This window comes from Cyanistes caeruleus, chromosome 14, assembly GCF_971803275.1.
Source record: "Cyanistes caeruleus chromosome 14, bCyaCae1.hap1.1, whole genome shotgun sequence".
In the NCBI taxonomy this organism is placed as follows: Eukaryota; Metazoa; Chordata; class Aves; order Passeriformes; family Paridae; genus Cyanistes; species Cyanistes caeruleus.
The window spans coordinates 10,569,281-10,583,116 of NC_141714.1; the positions used below are offsets into that span (position 1 = coordinate 10,569,281).

Consider the following 13,836-nt stretch of genomic DNA (forward strand, 5'->3'; position numbering starts at 1 on the left):
CCTAAATGATGGAATAATTCAGAATTTCAAAGACAGCTGGACTACGCAGTATCTCCAAAGCTTCTGATCTGTATTCTCAGTGCTTACTCTCACAGGCAATATTGCTGTGAGGAAAAAAAAAACCACACTGCCATCAAGGAAAACTTCTAAACAGCTAAATGCCTCTTCCCTGAATCTCAGATTGTTTGTAGTGTGATGCACAACTTTTGTCAGTACAACTGACAAAAAACAATGAAAAACTCAAAGTGAAACTGTCATGGTCTTTCCAGTAGGAACAGAACCTAAGAACTGGACCTGAGTGGACTGGCCTGAAGGGAAAAATGAAATACGGAGAAAACAAATTGGCTTCTAAAGAATATCACCATGCAAGAACTAAGAATTATAGGAATGTAATGAATATTTCAACTAGGCAGCCTTGTTTTCAAAATCTATTCAATTTAAAGAAGCTCCAGCGAAACACTTGCTTTTTGAAACATTTTGTCTCTGTGAATGAACCACCTTTTTCTGCCAGGGAACAGACATTAATTCACAGAATCACAGAATGGATTAGGTTGGAAAAGACCTTTGAGGTCATCGAGTCCAACCTATGACTTAACACCACCTTGTCAACTAATTCAGAAGTACAGAACAGAACTAAAAGTAAAATAGTTAACTTAAAATTATTACCAAAATTTTTCCAGATAAGCAAACACCAAGGGCCATGGAAAAAAAACTTTGTACTCTGACTAAAATGGACTTTTAGTTTAAAAATAATTTGAGGTTTTTTCTTTCTAATTTTAAAAAATTGACAAATATTCAGGTATCAATTTCCCAATTCAACAGAGTAATCAGACCCGGCAAAGCTCAATTTTGCCCTTAGAAAGCAAAATATTTTGATGGTATATCATTTTAAACAGCTAAAATGTCATAAAGATACAATTACTGATAACTGGCTGAACAAGTTGCACACAGAGCAACAGTTAGAGAAGTATGCTTTTTCATCTGCTTTGAAATAGAACAAAACAAATTATTTCTCTGTGCAAATACATCCAAGTAATTTGTTTTTGTTCCCAGCTGTAAGGTGCCTTGCAGGTGCCTGCAAACCTTGAGAGAATCATACAGCAACCCAGCATCCTGCATATGTATTACAGGAGCTGCAAACTCTAGACTTCTGGTCCCAAAGATAGTTTTTCTTCCACACTGCCAGGAGTCACATGAGTGAGTCAGCAGGAAAGCTTCATGGCTGACAGGCTTACACCTATTACACTTTAACCCTGTCTTGACTGGGAGACTCACTGAATTTTAAAATAAAAAACAACAAAAACAGTGATGTATTTCTTATTAGTCTTATTTCAGTCCTGTTAGTAAATGCAGTGGGGAGAGTGCCTAATGATACTTGAAAGAGTTAAATTTCCCCTAAGTTGACTTGGCCAGAGTACATTACTACACTTCAGTTGGCTAAAATTTGGGTCAGGAAATTTAAGGAGGAGCCTCTAAGTTGTAGCTAGTGATTTACTTTGGATAAGAGAAGCAACTATCTATTTTCAGATAATCTAAGCTCTGGATGCATGTAAAAACTACAGATTCATGTTAAAGTCCATGACAATAATAAAGTCCAGTAAGGTCTATGAAACAGTAAGTCTAAACCACCACACAAAAAGGACTGCCACACAAAAAGGACATTAAAGTTACGTAATCTAAAACAACCTTTCTTCATTCCAGATACTAAAAACTTACTTTGAATCATAGTATGAATTTTTTTGTTTCATATATGATTATTAATGAATAACATTCAGAAATTAAGTATCAGTTCATTTGAATTCAGAGACCAACAAAGCAAAACCACTTTATTTTGATACTTATATACAACTAAAAACAGCAAATTGAAGGAAAACAATTACTTTAGATTTCATTTGATTAAATTGCACGTAGAAGAAAATATTGCTCTACTTAAATTGTACCTATATCCAAGTCATAGAGCTATCCCAGGTCTTACCTGCATAGCACTCTTGCCCATTTTAACTACTTCAAAGAGCATCATGTTTTCCACACCATTCTGTTGGTGATGTCCATTCATCCGATTCGGACCACCAGGTTTCCCTCCTCCGTTACCACTTTTTCCCTTCTCTGCTGGTCCTTTTTTTCCTTTTTTACAGGTCTGCAATCACATACACAAGAGGTTTTACTTAATTATTATGAAGTATTTAAAAAAAAAAAAAAATCACTATCCATACCATGACTGATATAGACAAGACCCTTGATTTTCAGCAACAATGTTTTTTAAATGTTTTATATGTATCTATGTGTATGTATATGTGTGTACTATATGTGTGTATATATATATATATATAAATTCAAAAGCTGGGAACAGCAGATCCTGAGTGATACAAAGACCAGCAAGGTTTCTCCTTACCTCATTTAAAATCTTTTAGCAACTACAAATGTGATTAGTGTGTATAACACAGATCTTTCATATGTTTAAATCGTAAAACAGATTATACATATTTCCTTTAAAACAGCTAAGGTGATTCCCTTAACACATCAGAAAATCTCCTCTGCCATTCATTAGCCCTTTTTTCTTTCATTTGAATATATATTGGTAAATGGGGGGGTGAGGAAGAGCAGACAGGCATTTTTGTATTTGATTTCCCAAATGAAGTATGACTTACAGAAAGAAGAAAGAAAAACATTAAGTACAAATTACATTACCATTGTATAAAATCTATCACCACCTCTCAACAAGCAGGTACTCTGCACTAGTACAGGCTCATGGGGTGTCCAATGAAGGGTCACAGCCCAGGCTAGTGTATGGCAGGGAAGGAGCCACACGTGGTGGCTCTGAAGCCTGTGAGAGGCACATGGGGAGGAAAACTCTCCAAGGAAGGGAAAGAAGGGCTGGGAACCGGGTTTAGACTTCCCACCCCACTATTGTAACCTCCTGTCTGCAACCTGTTAAAAAAAGCACTTTTAACTGAATTATTGTTCTGTTCACTTTTCAAACTAAAAGACATAGAATACATGATAAATTTAAGTATATGTATAATATAATAAATTAAGTATAATATATTTATCCATGATGAATAGGGTGGAAAATATATAAGAGACTGATCAAATCAAAGCTTATCCTTTCCTGCCCTACCTCCCTTGTGCCTTCAGAGCAGTAAGGAAATATCACAGAAACAGTCAAGATGAAGCATTTCCATGCAATTACAAATATGAACTCTCTTCACAGAACACTTGCATTTTCAGAAAATATTCCTAGCTCATTCAACTTCAAAGCAAGTGCTAAACTCTTCAATTTGTAACTGCAGAAATGTTTCAGTATCCCTAAAGATTGAACATACTTTGCCTTTGCCTTGTTTTTGGTTTTTTCCTTCAATATCCTCAAAGTCTGTATCAGAAGAGAAGTGTGTTTCAGACTCCCTGTAAGGAAAAAAAGACAAACCATTCACACATTTCATCAGAAACATTCTTAAATATACTATATAAAATCAATGTTATGCTCTCAGTCCAGCAAGTCAACACCAACAGTCAAAACTTTTCCCAAGCCTGCTGTTGAGGAACAGAGCATATCCCCACACTCGCAGCCTATCCTGTCTCCTTCAAACAATGTACCTGAGAAGGAAGCCATCCAGGAAAATTTAAAGATCTGAGGGTAGGTAGAAAATAGCAGCAGGCTGAGAACCATGCCTTTGACATGTGATAAACATGAAAACATCTCAAAAACCAAAGAGTTTTAAATACTGGTCACAAATCCTTAAACAAAATGAGGAGGAGAAAAAACCCAACAGCAAAAAAAAAAACCCAAAAGCATCACTTTCCCTGACAACCAAAGTGTCTTAACAGATTTCTTCATGCTGTTAGAAACTTCGGAAGTATTTAAGAGGTTTGCTTATGCTGAAAGGTACAGAAAAGAAGTTTTGGTGAAGTTTCCTCATCAAAATGATATGCTGTAATTCTGTTTAGGTTTATAAGGTAAAAACACTAAATACACAAACTCATTTGTTTGATTTCCTACACATTAAAATATGCTGCATTGACACACAAATCCTTAATCGGCAACACTGATAGGAAGCTGTGTGAAATGACCTGAATTACTAATAGAGAATGCTTGGCTTGTGTAGTAGTCTCTATTTCTACATTTCCTGTAGAAATTAAGTTAAATGCTACAAATGATGCTACAAGAGCTCATTTTAACACACAGATGCAGTACAATGAATTTTAAGCTGCTATCACAAATTTCTGATACACAGTTCCTGATTCAATTAACAAAACAATCAGAAATATGACCGGAGGCACAGGAGACTCATTCCTATGGATGTATTTATAACCTTCTAAAACACTCCAGAAACTTAGCCTCTCACTACTGCAAGTGTCTGAAATGAGTTGCTGCCTTTTGACATGGATTCTGCTGTGTCTGGTTTTTCTGACTACATAAGCTGATATAGACTGGAAAAGGCTGCAAACCAGGGCATTGGGGGAAAGAATGAAAGAAAGAAAAAAGGTGGAAAAAATTTCCTCTGTAAAGATGCCTAGATGTTCTTATTTTCACAGGGAAGAACTAAATACAAATTCCAAGCATTTCACTAAGCAATAAACTACAACAACAGAGTAGAAAACCATTATAAACAGTTGTAAAAACATTATTTTACATTAAATCATCTTCCAATTTATTTCAAATCTTTTATTTCTCACTGAAAAAAAAAACAAACACCCACACAAATAAACTCATTGATACAAAACTGCACCTTTGCATCTTTTTAGACTTCATAACCAAGTTAATCCATTTCAACAGTCTAGAGAAATTTATTCGTGCCAATCCCTTGACAAATAAAAGGGGACGAACTGCATTCTTTTGGTCTGCTTAAAATACTTTACTTCTCTATCCAAAAGTATAATCTGTACCTAATTCTAAATCTTGGAAACTTAGATATCTGTTTCTTAAAAATTGTGGGAAGATGAAAGGCTTAGTAAAATTATGTCAAAAACACCAAGGAACTGATGCCTGCGAGAAGCCATTACTTTGCCCTTAACTAAAGCATTTGGCATTACATATTTAAAACATTAACTGACCTGTCCCAGGTAAGGGCAAATTTTTCAAATACTTGATTTAAAGTCAGATTTTTAAACAATATTTTAAAAACTTAATTTACTCCTGAATTAATACTCAAGAAAAAATTAAAACAATGCTTTTATCAATCTCAATAGAAAAAAAATATAGAACACTATCCTTTATTATGTTTCCTTGTTTCCAAGAGAAAGTAAGCCACAACACAAAGAAGAGACCGTACATTTACAAACAGAACTACAAATTTTTAAAGTACTTACTGAAGGAGAGTAAAATCAGTTGGTATTTCTGGAGCTGCTATCATTTCTTTATCATCTTCTGGAACACCACTGTATTAGAAAGATATTCAAAAAGCAGTCTGAAGTGTAAGCTTACTTTTTTTTCTTCCTTTGTAGCAGACTTCTAGAATAAAATAGATAAAAAAATACAGTGAAAATTATTCTACATATGGAAGGATAAAAGAGTTGGAAACAGAAAATGTAGATCCCACCATCCTGTTTCCAAACAAGCTTTCTCCTGTTTAAAGATTTTGAGTCCTCTCATGATGCTATCGCAAAGTGACTCCAAAAACGGTAAAAGCATTGCAGTAAAATAATAATACAGAAACACTGTAAAAAAACCCAACCAAACAAAATATAACAACAAAAAACCCAAACAAGTAAATAAAAACCAAAACAAAAACCCTCCAAAACCAACAAAAAATAATTTTAAAAAAATCAAAACCCCACCACACACATTTTCTGAATAGGATGAATAGAACTGCCATGGTTTTCATTAACACAACATAGCAGAGTCCAGAATGGACAACACTAGGATAATTCTTGTTGACCAAACAAAACCAGACTTGATGTTCAACTTGAAAGACAATATGTGCATATTTTAAAATATTATATATAGCAAATTTCTATCTCCAACTTGCCAACTTCCATGTAATTTCCCATAAATATAAGCTCTTACAATAAATTCTTAAAATCAGATGCTTCACAACTCCATGTCTTCCAGAGCTGATAAACCAGACTTACAACAGGTTTAACATTTGAAGCATTTGTCAAGGCTCTTACGAGTATCAAGGAAGATAATACTATCCACATAGTATAAAGGCAAACATGGAAAACACAACTGTTTTAGCAAGAAAACTAAAGATTTTGAACTACCCTTTTAAAATGTCATCATAATACTGTTCATTATAATAAATTTAGGGTTTTGTCCTATTTTTCCTATTCTTAAGGGGGAAAAAATCACCCTGGATACTTCAAAAGCGAGTTTTTGCCGTCTGGGCTGAAGTTTTCTATGTCACTTGGCTCCCCAGGCTAACTTTTACGCAGTGAAATTAAGAAAGCATGATGTTCAAGTATTTTGAAGATAGCATACCAAGAAGGAAAATCGTCAGAGTCAGTCTGCTGACTATACAGCTTTCTGGAGTGATTAGGTATTTGAGGGAAATATTTAATTTTGGCATGCTAAGCACATGTTGCTCAAAGTCTGGTAGCTCTGCTCCAGAGACTGCGTTTCAACCAAGCATGTGGCAGAGAGGCTGGACAGGTTTTCTCCTGCAAGTGCTTATTCCAAATGCTAGGGGCCACTGTAGCTTCCAGGATTTAGAGAGATGAGAGAAATCATAAACCCTGTACTTATTACATTCTCTCTTTCTTCACATTTCACATAATTACATTAAAGCAGAGAACCAAAGTGGAAATAAATAGTGGCAAAAGCAAGGAGGTTCAAGATGATTAATTTCAAGACAGGCCACAACTCCTAAAGCATGTTCCATCCAAAACACAGCAAAAGACAAAAAGCTTCTGAAATAAAAACCATGCTGCAGAATGGCAGCACCCTCTGCCACTGCATTCCTCCCTTCTGTAAAGGCACCACATAGGCACACAACCAGTGCACTCCATTTTCACTCCCCGTAGCAACCCATGGTCCCAGGCACAGTAACAACCCCTACCCAGTCATTCACCTTTGTACACTCTGCCAATTGAGTATCACCCAAGTCCCCATTAAAATGGGCAAAATACAACTCAAGTATTTTTCCCCCAGATTCTCGTGTTAAACTGGTTCAACAGCAGATATCCAGAGTCAAGGCACAGAAAACACAAGACTGCATAGCCACCAGCAGGAGAGGAAAGGGTAAAATTCCCTTCTTTGGTTGCAAGGTGCTATTATACCATCCTGGCTGTCTTCGAAATGCCATGCTCAGAAGCTAACATATTAGAAAGTGCTACACTTCGGAATTTTTTAATGTATTTTGTATTTATTTATTTCTTAACATTTTCTTTGATTCCAATAAGCAACTCAAACTTGGAAAAAAGAAACACACTTTAATGCCATGATCATCAGGCTGGCACCTGCTCAGCTGTACAGGGAGGGGGGGGGACAAAAAAAGAAAAATGAAGAACATAAACTGTGCAAGTTATTTTTGAGGGATGCTTGTGATTCAGTGCCAGTGCAAAGTAGAGATGCAAACATCAAAAATCGCACTGCCCAGTTTCAAGTTCAACCTGTCTATCAGTGTGTTGGTATTTGACTCTTTCTAGTTTACTTTTTTCAATGTTAAGAGGCAAGACATCTACTAAAGTGACAATCAGGATCCTTACATGCAAATTGGCTCCTTATATGAAACCCAAATATACTATCCTACTGAATCTGGCAAAAATCTCAGAAAATTATTATAACCATAGAAATGAAAAAAACCCCAAAAAAACAGAACTATGAAAAAGAATGGGCAAATTATTAGAGTACTCGTTCTCTACATCAAACAAATCAAACAAATCACTAACAAAAGCTGTCTGCCTTTTACACCAATTTGAACTTCTTGTCAGAACTGCTCATCTTAGTACAGACCACAAAACATGAGACAAAACGTGGCATTTGCCAGAATCATCTCCTAGAACAAAACAGACATAGCAAAGTTTTTGCTTGATGCTGAAGGGTTCAAGTTCTGAGGTTCATATTTTTTGTTTTTCTTAAGGTAGAAAAACCTTAGCCCCCATGAGTGCAATTATTTAGTGGTACTCTGGAAAACAGAAGCTAGAGATGAATACCTCACAATGGTGTACAAAGGAAGCGTGTAAGGGATCTCAGGTGTCAAGCTTAATTTCCAGAAATGACCAAAAACCCACTTGCATTTGTCCTACTAAAGAATTATTTTACAAGATTTATACACATCCAGAGTGAACGTCTTTTGATGCTCAGCCAACAGGGTCAACCCAGTCCAGTAAGCTCTCTGGCAGTGGCCAAGAGAAGCTACCCAAGGAAGAACATTATTTCCTTTATAGCCAAGTTTCCCTGAATACCTTCCTAGTATCCAGAAATAATCCATGGATTTTGCTGGCCAGAGAGGTTATCCCAATACTTCAAAACACCTTTATTTTTTCCATTAATATTTCCAAATAGTAGACTATCTTCCATCCAAGAACTCCACAGCCAAATTCCATACTATGAAAAGGCTTTAAATACTACAAAAATTCTACACTATTCGTACTGTAAAAATTCTTTGCCTTGAATTTATCACTTTCCAACTTTATGTCATGTTCTCTTGTTTTGGTATGGGAAAAGAGCAACACTGGTCATTCCCCAAGACCCTTCATCTCATCACCTTCTGGAAATTCAAGACTACTGCCAGCCATGTCTCCTTCATGCCCACACTGAATGATTCATGCAAAGCATGCTGTTCAGGAAGCCAATAAGAAAGGACACTTATATGGATGATTTTCCTACCAAAACTTTTTAAATATATCATGTTCATATACCACAGTGAAATCTGAAAAGAAAGAAGTTAAATTCTTGCAGATGTCATTCAAACAATGCAAGTTGACTTTATCTATTGAATGTGTTCTAATGAACATATTATTTTAAGAACTCTAGGAAGTTAACTCTAAACCAAACTGTATCATAAAAATCAGCTCGAGTTTCTTTTTTGGCATGTTCACAGACTTCCAACTTTAATTTTCCCAAGCAGATACTGAAATCTCTCAAGCCTGTGAAAACTTTAAAAGGCATTCAACTATGTGAAATCATAATTAAATTATTAACTATAAAAGAAAATGTATCCTGCTGAAGGATCACAAGGTGGAGCTCTAGCCTAAAGCTAACTGAAGAAACTCCAAAAGACAGGTCATCCAGAGGTTGACCTAGTTATTCCTCTGCTATAAACTTTATAACAGATTGCTAAAATTGCAATAATATTGTAGCCCATGTACTTTACATTTGTATTTAGATTGTTAAGACACCAGAGGATTTCTTCATCTTTTGTGAAATAAAGGCAGATACATGTTTTATTCCAATGACTCTTACAAAGACAGAAATGCATACAGCTGCTGTAGTATAACTAGTCTCAGTATTTAGCTTTCAAAACAACCAGAAGAATTTCAAAGAACATTTTAAGAGCAGAAATAATGTATCCCTTTATTGTAGCTTGCTATTTAAAACTTTACTAACAAAACATTAATGAACTAAAAAACCTACTGGAAACAACAGGAGCAGTTCAGTAACAGCAATCATACATAATGCTTCCAACTATAAATGTAGGAGGGGTTTCTGCTTCATAGAATTTGACTGTTAAAAGCAAGCAGCAAGCACGAAACAGTATCAAGACTCCAAACGCATATGCATTGAGAATCAGATTTATATCTTAAAGGCTATTTATCCCTATTACATGAATATTTAGGTATGGTTGTGATAAACTCAAATATACTGGCCAAATGTTGACTCTGCCCAAAGTTGATAGAATTCACCAGCACAATTCACACAATAACACATACGCTGTCATCAGCAGTTGCTGAGGGCTACCTGTGCTCCCACAATTCCTATTACATGCATAGATACACTAATGCAATTCAGTGAGCAGCGTCTGCTCTAAGAATATACCTAATTATGTATGTGTGTATACACACACTATAAAGAATCAAAAAAATTGTCTCAAACATTTGTGTTTTGTATACTTGTGTAAATGCAGTAACTCCCGTGTTATTGATCAAGCTCTCAAAACTGTGAGGTTTCAGATGGGTCTTGGTTGGGGAGCATTCCCTACACAGGCTGTTTATTTTGGTTGCTGTTGGATCCTTGGCATCTATCACCTGGAATTTTATAATGCAAATCAGTAAAACAGTTACCATTTTTTCTGGGAAGGCAGAGATGCAAAGTTAAAAAAATGGCTACATGGCCAGGACAAAGACTTGGGTATTGCAGAATAGGCTGTTCAGAGATGTATTTTTTTCCCCCCCCTGTAATTCAATTAATCACCTGTAAAATCAAGGACCTCACTTAATTCAGAAAATTACAACTTCTCAAACTGTGACGCTGAAGAGTATGGCTGAAGTTCATCTCTGAATTATTTACCTATCCATGAATGAATGATGCTTCAGGACCAATTATGCAGCAGCAACAGTTAAAATACTAACCAGATAGAATTTAAATAAAGGATCATAAATATGTCCAGTATTTTCCCTTAACTATTTTAGAACAGAAAGGCAGTATCAGCTACATTATACCTCTCACCCCTTTTTCAGACAAACTAGAATGTGCTTAACCTTTTGTTTGATAAAATGATGTTTGGTTATCCAGGGAAAAAAAAAAAAAACAAAACAACAAAAAACCAGACAAATTTGCTTCTTCATACTCCTTCTGCTTTTATTTCTGTAAGTGGACTTAACTTAAGCAAGATTTTGAGAAACTGCATGACATTCACTACAGACCTCAAAGAGTGTGTTATTTCTACTAATAGTATACAACCTAATATTTCAGCTGCCAACAAGCTTTAAAGCAATTATGCATTTTGAGTAAAATACAGAAAACATACTTCAAGTATAATTCTGTAATGTAACTGTACTTTAATATATAGCTATAACCGTATCAGCAGCTTTGATCACGTTAAGATAGTGCAATCAAGACTAAACAAAACAATAATGCAATTAATATCTTTATCTGTGTGGTTATTTTCGTGCTGTTTGCTTAACAAATGAGACTTGTAATTCCTTTACAGAAAGGCCTGAACTGGAGACCATCAATCTTCATACCTCCTTGCTCACAAAGAGAGATGCAGTCATTATACACAGGACACTGTCCCAAGGCCACTGAACAGTTAACATGCCAAGAACCTACATGACTGAATTCACACAGCTCTTATCTTTTCAGTCTCTTTCTTCACTTTTTTTTCCCTGAACTTCCAATTGTTACATCCCATCCATAGAACTTGGGACTACACATTTCTCCATCTTTCAAAACAAGAATCTTTTGTTTTAAAAAACAAACAAACAAACAAAAACCACCACCAAAACAAAACATTTTTTTTTAAAAAAAGCCATGCTGTGATGGCTATTGATTTTATGCCACTACTACCATTTTCTCCCCTGGCCTGCTCTTTATTCATTTTTTATAACATTTGCTCTTTAGTTCATACAACAAGTCTGCTGAATAAGTGAGAAAGAGCCATCTCAGAACATGCTTTTCCAACACCGTGGGCTGTCACTGAAAGCAGTAGGTTTTCCTTTCCTCTCTCTAAACACAGGAAAGCTTCTGCTCCTTCTGGCACTCAGGCAACCCAGCAGCAAGCAAATTATAAAACCAAAACCATTTCCGTCTCCCATGATTAGCCCTCCATCGGATCAGCCAACTGAATCAATTTCTCCTGCAGCCACACGAGTCACTGGATGCAGCACATGCAGCTGAACCCTACCTTCACAACAGAGCCACTGAGGATCTTTGCCAAGGTCAGAGCATCACCACCAGCGGGCAGAGCTCTGCTGCGACACAGGACCTCATATACCTACGTGGCAATCTGGAGGCAATGCAAGGTTGCTGCTTTTTCTGCGGCTCTGTGGGGCTAAGCAGGCACTGAGACCCCAGTCGCCCCCCAGCTCCCACTTACACACCTGTCAAGAGGTGAGAAGCCCCACAAACAAACACCATGCCGGGGATACATATCGCCTATGACAGCATCTTCTGTCTCTAAATTCATCAGGCACCTGCCCAGTCTCACCTGCCTCTTCAAAGTATCCTCCCTACTCCTTTTCCACATGCATTTCCTCCATTATACAGCAGACAGCACATGTACCTAGAGAACCATTCACTTCTCACCACTCCTCAGCCAGAAGCCCAGTTGAGAGCAGCTGAGGACCCCCAGAACCTGAGAGCCAGCCAGGAAACAGCCAAGCACATGGAAACACAGGCCTCCAGAGGTAATGCACACGCTGGTCAACACGAAGCAAAATTTGTTTTCATGGTTTAATGCTGTGAAAGCAAAATCCTAAACAGGCTTTATTGAGGGGGGAGAAGGAAGAATGAAAGAAAAAATTAATTTAAATGGCATATGAAAGAAATCAGGCTAAAACTCAAAGTGAAGGTTGAGATTATATCCCAATATTAGAGACTTTTTAAAATGTGAATAATATAGAAGGACCTTTGTACCAACCTAATAAGTCTTCCAATCTCAATTACACCACCAAATAATCCTCCTCTCATTAAAAGTATTTTTTGATTTTTGCTAGTTTTATTAAATATGTGGAACAACTATTACAGGAGGAAAAGAGCTTGCTACAGTGAGTGCTTCACAGTCATCGGATTGCTCATTGAAGTACCATTAATAACATCAATATCTTTAATGAAGTTATATGATATTTTGAAACATAAGTACACTACTACTGCTTGAGTCCTATGAGGTTTTTACAGTGGCAACTAGTAATTCACACTGTCCAGTAAAAACACACAATACATGTATTACAATATCTGAAAGAGTATTGAACTGTAAAATAAATGCAACTATTATGCTTATTAAAGGGGAAAATACCTGTGTTACTCTCTAATGATCCTGCCCAACAATATTTCCAAGCTTTACTAAAATGCACCTGAAATTCCCATATATCTTTAAAATTGTTTGGGTTTGGATCTCTTAAAAAACACAAAGGCAAGATAACAAAAGTAGAAGTTACACCTCATTGTGCTTGTCACATCTTTCCTTGCCAAAGAAGAGATTGCTTCCAGATGTTGTAGTCTGACTGCGTGGAAAATGAGGCTCTTAGGAAGAATAAAAGCCAAGTCAGATAATGACCAAGACGTTAAATAAATAAATAAATAAATGGGGGGGGGGAAGTGGGGAAAAAGCCACATATGCCTACTTAAGTCAAAGTAGGAGTAGTTGTTCATTTATGATACCAGGCAAACACAACCTCCAGCTGCCTAAATACCATAAATTTCCAAACTAAACTACAGAATAGAACAATATGCCCCTTCACATACTGATTTTTCAAAAATGCACTTTGCACATCCCCTCAAAATCTTTGCTCTTGTAAAAGCTAGGGATGAAGATATACACAGTCCACAGCAAGCAGGTAACATGTTCCACAGCAAATCCTTGAGCAGAATTAGCATTGTTCAAGCATACAGCCAACAGCAATGAATTACTTCAACACACAGGGTGGAGGCAGGGTTTTCCAACTGACAATGCACCCCCATCTAGCAAGTTCTATTTTTTGTTCTGCCACTGATCAATGCGAGCCTGCAAGTTGTCTCACTTTAGCACAGCCCCACTGCTTACCCTCCTACCATATAGATTTTCCCGCTAGAAAAATTTTGGTCACTAAGGGTTAGTGTCCAAAATTTTGGGCATTTTTAAGAACAACTACATTTGATGACAAATTCTGGAGGAGGGACTATACAAGTGCATACTGCAATAGCTTCAGCTGCTATTCTAAGATACAATTCAGTATTAGATGGCTGAAATAAGGGAAAACCCTATAAAACAAAGCTTCTGAAGACTGGAAAGTAAAATCTCTCAAGCACATCTTCCAGTC

At 36.5% G+C, this 13,836-nt stretch overlaps 1 protein-coding gene across 13 annotated transcripts in view; it reads right to left on the bottom strand.

Annotated features, from left to right (window-relative positions):
• Positions 1 to 13,836, bottom strand: part of STAG2 (STAG2 cohesin complex component) — a 76,068-nt gene that overhangs the window by 34,100 nt on the left and 28,132 nt on the right. For 10 of the 13 annotated variants that reach the window (XM_086850483.1, XM_086850477.1, XM_086850486.1 and 7 more), the window contains exons 2-4: positions 5,308 to 5,449; positions 3,324 to 3,402; positions 1,976 to 2,137 (exon numbers count right to left, since the gene is read on the bottom strand). In XM_086850483.1, the coding sequence (XP_086706609.1) occupies positions 1,976 to 2,137; positions 3,324 to 3,402; positions 5,308 to 5,351 (285 nt within the window). In that variant the 5' untranslated portion in view covers positions 5,352 to 5,449. The remainder of the gene's footprint in view (positions 1 to 1,975; positions 2,138 to 3,323; positions 3,403 to 5,307; positions 5,450 to 13,836) is intronic. The other 3 variants (XM_086850488.1, XM_086850480.1, XM_086850489.1) reach the window with 1 other exon arrangement.